Source organism: Lates calcarifer, linkage group LG16_LG22, assembly GCF_001640805.2.
Source record: "Lates calcarifer isolate ASB-BC8 linkage group LG16_LG22, TLL_Latcal_v3, whole genome shotgun sequence".
In the NCBI taxonomy this organism is placed as follows: Eukaryota; Metazoa; Chordata; class Actinopteri; family Centropomidae; genus Lates; species Lates calcarifer.
The window spans coordinates 721,549-726,548 of NC_066848.1; the positions used below are offsets into that span (position 1 = coordinate 721,549).

General features: G+C 49.2%; 3 protein-coding genes across 31 annotated transcripts in view; 2 read left to right on the forward strand and 1 right to left on the reverse strand.

The window, feature by feature from the left end:
• Positions 1-5,000, reverse strand: part of LOC108891199 (homeobox protein Nkx-6.2) — a 55,306-nt gene that overhangs the window by 41,965 nt on the left and 8,341 nt on the right. The window lies entirely within an intron of this gene.
• LOC108891198 (NACHT, LRR and PYD domains-containing protein 12) overlaps positions 1-5,000 on the forward strand; it is a 73,401-nt gene that overhangs the window by 35,715 nt on the left and 32,686 nt on the right. The window lies entirely within an intron of this gene.
• Positions 2,764-5,000, forward strand: part of LOC108891200 (inositol polyphosphate-5-phosphatase A) — a 5,967-nt gene continuing 3,730 nt past the window's right edge. The window contains exon 1 of one of the 2 annotated variants that reach the window (XM_018688315.2): positions 2,764-3,299. In XM_018688315.2, the coding sequence (XP_018543831.1) occupies positions 3,126-3,299 (174 nt within the window). In that variant the 5' untranslated portion in view covers positions 2,764-3,125. The remainder of the gene's footprint in view (positions 3,300-5,000) is intronic. The other variant, XR_001962248.2, reaches the window with a different exon arrangement.

Sequence of the window (5,000 nt, forward strand, 5' to 3'; positions counted from 1 at the left end):
TGGACCAGTCCATTCCAGGACTGAGGGTCCGGCCCGGCCTGTCGGACATTTTCTACACACAGATCCAGTAGCTTGTTTAGCACAGCAGTGTATGTGTGGCGGCCTCTCCTCTGCAGGGTGAGGCAGGGTGACACACACCGTAGGTTGGGCCTCACCTCGCCAGGTTTTTACTGCTGCAAGACAAACAAGCTCGACACCGACCGGAACACATGTGAGTAATGTGTCAGCAGCCAAGTCAAACATTAAACCCCAAACCAAGCTTGAATGAATGAGCTCTGGATGGGTGAGGGGGGTGAGGGGGGGAGGGGGGGGGCTCCATATGTGACTGTACACACATGTATCATCTGAGTTATGGTCAGCGACACAGAGGAACGAGCAGGAAAACAAACGGTGTTGTAGCTTCGCTGTGAAAGAGACGAGAAGCAGCAGAAATATTTCAGTCATCAGACCGTCAGGCTGCAGACACTCTAATATGATTTAGTTTGAAATGTTTACGCCGGGCGTCCGAGACTTTTGGAAAGGCTGCTGCTCCTGGTCCTGTTTTAGTTTGAGTTGTGTTTTAAGTGAAGAAACAGTCACTTCCTGACTGAGGCTCATTCATCCAGACTGGACAACACTCAGTTCCAGAGAGAAAGCTCTGCTCTGACCTGTCACCTGTGCTGTTCCTGCAACAAGGCAACCAGCTGAGAATCTACAGGCCGACGCAGCAGAAAACCTCTCTAAAGACTGATGTGATGTTTAGTCTGTAACACGGCACAGGGTCTGAAAACATCCCGCTCGACATGAGGTGTACGGCGGCCATTTTACCTGTGAGGTGACTCAGTGTCACTGTCACATCTGCTCCTCTCCCTCTGAACCAACCTCAGGCTGCAGTCAGATTCCTCTCTGTGAGCAGAGTGTGTTTCCACGTTCATTTCATACACACGTGTGTGTGTGTGTGTGTGCAGCCCCCCCACCTGTACAGGTACACAATTGTTGGAGTTATCAGCTTGGCCCATTAATTAGTGTAATTAGTCTTGCTGTGGGCAGTAAGGGTCTGATAGGAGCTGACGGCCTCCAGCCCACACGCCCTCTCCGACCGTTTACCTTCCGATAAGTTTGTGAGCTCGCTAATCGGACACATTAATCACTTTGGCCCCAGCGCGCCGTTCGACTGTTTGCTGTTGCATTAAGACTTGTTATCTGTATTGGAGCCAATGGAGGGTGCGGTGAAACAGAAAGGGGAACAACCTCTGCCTGCACACACAGGGACACAGAATGGCCCTTTAATGGCCATTGTTGAGGATTTTTAATCGGCTTTTACAATGGCCGGCTGTCATCAGAAATGACTGAACGATACAGAAGTTTTGTTGTTGAAGTGCTTCGGGAAGTTTGCTATCAGGCGGGAGTTCATTGTTTGAAGGAGGCGAGGGGGGGGCCTTGATTTTCTCTCAATCTCTTTAACACCAAAATGACCCCGAGCTTGTTAGTCAATAAAGCTGTAGCAGTCCCTGATAGGAGGACTGTTCTCAGACCGTCCCTCAGGAAGCTCCAGCTTTCAGGCCACCCTGAAGAGGAGCAGCTCCTCCAGCCCTTTGAACACTCTGCTCTTTCTGTCTGATCCATCTTTATCCCCTCTCCTCTGCCTCCCTGTCTGTCTCTGTGTCACTCATCCTATTCTTCGTGCTCTCTTTTATCCCAGGATCACTTTGATTAGCATACCAAAACCCCATGCATTTCCCCCATGCTTTAAGTGCTATTAATGCTAATTGGAGGCAGGGAACTTCTCTGAGTAGCTCTCTGCAGGTCTGTTTGTACACCTGGTGGGGGGGCCGCCTCATGCCCCAGCATTAACCCCCCCGTTCACACAGGCAGGAACACACTCACATACAGTACCACCATTATTTACAGCAGCACAGAGCTCTGTGGACGAGGATTCATCCGAGTACAGAATAAAATCTGCTCTCCTTCATAATCAATGTTACTGATTTTATTCTGTTCATTTACTGAAAGTGAACTGAAACTCAGAGTAAATGAGTAGGAACAGAGGCTGGTGATGTTGAACAGACATTAGAGTCTTTGAATCAAACATTAAAATCAGCTGCTGAATACAAACTGTCCCTCTGTGTTAGTGGAGGTTTCAGTTGGAGGTGATGATGGAGAAACTGTAGAAGCAGCAGGAGTGGCAGCAGCTGCACATGGTGATTTAAATACACACATAAAGGATCCACAACCAAATGCTCAGTGAAGAAATTCTGCCTGAGCACAAAGTCCAATTAAGCTGTGAGAGGCTGGTGAGTGTGATGAATCGCAGGCCTCAGTGTGTGTGTGTTTATTTTATCATTAGGATCTGTGCGTCCTCAGAGAAGAGGCACTCTGTGTTATGCTACGGTTAGCACGCGTGGCACTGAAGGAGCAAATTGGATTGGTATTACAGTGTGTAAGCCCGCTCTTACATCCTGATGAGCGCCGACAAACAAATTGGATTGGTGGCGTGTAAATCTGAGGCGGTTTGATGAGCCGAACGGGCAAATTGAATTCTCAACAATGTAAATCTGTATCAGCTCCGTGGCTCCCCGCCCAACTCCAGCCCCGCCGCCGCTTAAATCATGCGATTGTTCCCTGCTGTTCCAAGATACAATCTCTCTTGGCCGTTTGCCGCGGCACCTAATCTGTTTTTGATGACCGTGTAGGGATGTAGCCATACATATGGGCAACTGAATCTCCCTCTGGCCCACTCCACCTCCATCGCTCTCATTCTTTCTGTTTTATTCCTCTCTCACACACACACACACACACACACACAACCTGTACAGTTGGCAGAGAAGGATTGCTTTGATTGAGCCATCCATGGTTGTTGATTCAGGAGATTACTCAGATGATTGGTCATACTAATGGACCTCCTGTTTTCTCAGGAAAACATTCTGATCTCTGTCTGTGAGATAAGGAGGATGACGTGACGTCTCATATTTATTACTCCTCTGCAGCCCTGTTGATTCACATGCATCATATTTATTGCTGTCTTTATTGGCTTTGCTTTAGTGTCTTGTTCTTTGTGCAGCACTCTACCAGAATATAAAGTTCCTTATTACTCAGACGTCATTTAAACGCTTATAAATCCCTCGAAATGTTTGTCATGTGAGTCTATGTTTTTGTATTTACTGACTGTGCTGTGTGTGTGTGTGTGTGTGTGTGTGTGTGTTGTCAGTTACCCGTACAGTGAAGACAGCAGTCAGGGGAAGCAGTACATGAACACCAGATGCCCTGCCTGGTGTGACCGAATCCTCATGTCCTCCTCTGCCAGAGACCTGGTCTTAAAGGTGAGTCTAAACCTGACACTTCTGATCCTCCTCCTCCTCTTCCTCCTCCTCCTCCTCTTCCTCCTCCTCCTCCTCCTCCTCCTCCTCTTCCTCCTCCTCTTCCTCCTCCTCTTCCTCCTCCTCCTCTTCCTCCTCCTCCTCTTTATTAATGCCGCACTCTTTATTTCTACAACTCCATCGTCCTTGATCCCTCCCCTCCTCCGTCACTCCACAGATGGACGGATGATGTCTGTGAATATTAATTCAGAGCTCTAAGCCGCGGCTCCACCCAGACACTATATACTGTATATATATATATAGTTCCACTGGGCCCCGTCTTCTTCATAAAACCACAGATCTGTCTCGCAGCTCTGCAGGTCGCAGCTCAGCTTCAAATCCATCCCACAGCACAGTAAACTCCAGCCAATCTGCCACCCCCCCCCTCCTATAGCCTGTGCTGCAGTCTGTTCACTTTGTTTGCTGTTTACTCACAGATCCACTGTGCAGCTTTGCTAAACCTTCCCCAGGTTTTTTCTGACCCAGATCCTGGTTTATCACCTTTGACCTTCAGGCTTCCATCTGTGAATGTGTGTGAGGGAGATGCAGCAGTGTACTGTACAGTAGCGCAGCACAGCAGGAGGCCGCTCAGGAAGTTTCTTTTGTGTCCAAAACAAATGAGGAATTCCTTCCTGATCGTTGTTCCTCGCTGACTGAGGCCTGCAGCCAACAATGACTCTGATCTCTGTCACAGCGAGGAGAGAAAAACGCCCGGGGCCTTTTAAAGCGATCACAGTTTGTTTCAGCCGTTTACTGTGTCAGAGTTATGACAAAACGCACACAGCTGGGTTGCTGTTTGCTTTTCTTCCCCTCAAGCACCGGCTAATTGCTTGTAATGCAGGGACAGAGTGGAACAGTTAGTGTGTTCGCAGATTGGCTGATGATTCACTGAGCACACACTCTCTGGCTCTGAGCGTTACAGATTGTTGAGACATGAGCCCGTAAACAGCCCAGCGTGTGGCGTCATCTATCATGGCACGGTCGGTTAACTCGCCATCATGTTATTTTCTGCTTGCCGAGCCCTAACACGCCAAAGGTTGCCCGCTGGCCGTGCGGCGCGGCACCAGCTCCGGGAACGCCGGTAATGAATGTTTAGCCGAGCGAGCGCTCCCTCTCTGCCGGAGGCCCCGGGTAATTTGTTTATCTGTCTAAAGATTATGCAGCCCGAAAATCCACAATTTTATGCTGCCTTTGTAAATTATCAAGTGTGTGTTTGATGAATGTATCTCAGGCTGCGGGAGGAGGAGGCGGCGGCTCGGGGCCCGGCTGCCAGACAAATAGAGAGGTGGCAGTGCGTGGCTGCTGGAGGAGGCAGTGAGGTGGAGGCACACCGTGAGCTGACCCTGCTCCACTGCAGCATTGGTCTGAAGTTAATTTGGATTTCACTTTATGGTTCATTCTCAGGCGCTCTGTCTCTTTCGTCTGAGGTGCAGCTCAGCCAGTCACAACTGGAGGCACACACCAGCCTCTGTGTGTGTGTGTGTGTGTGTGTGTGTGTAGGTGGGGGTTTGGACGGCTGTTTAAAAAGTCTTTAGTTCAACCAGAAAAGTGTGATTTATTCTCCAGTCTGCAGATTCATGTGTGAGTGGGTAACAGCGTGCTACTGAAACACGATTCTCTCACACACACTGGGAGTGTATCTGCTCTTTGGAAATCTCTCCTGCT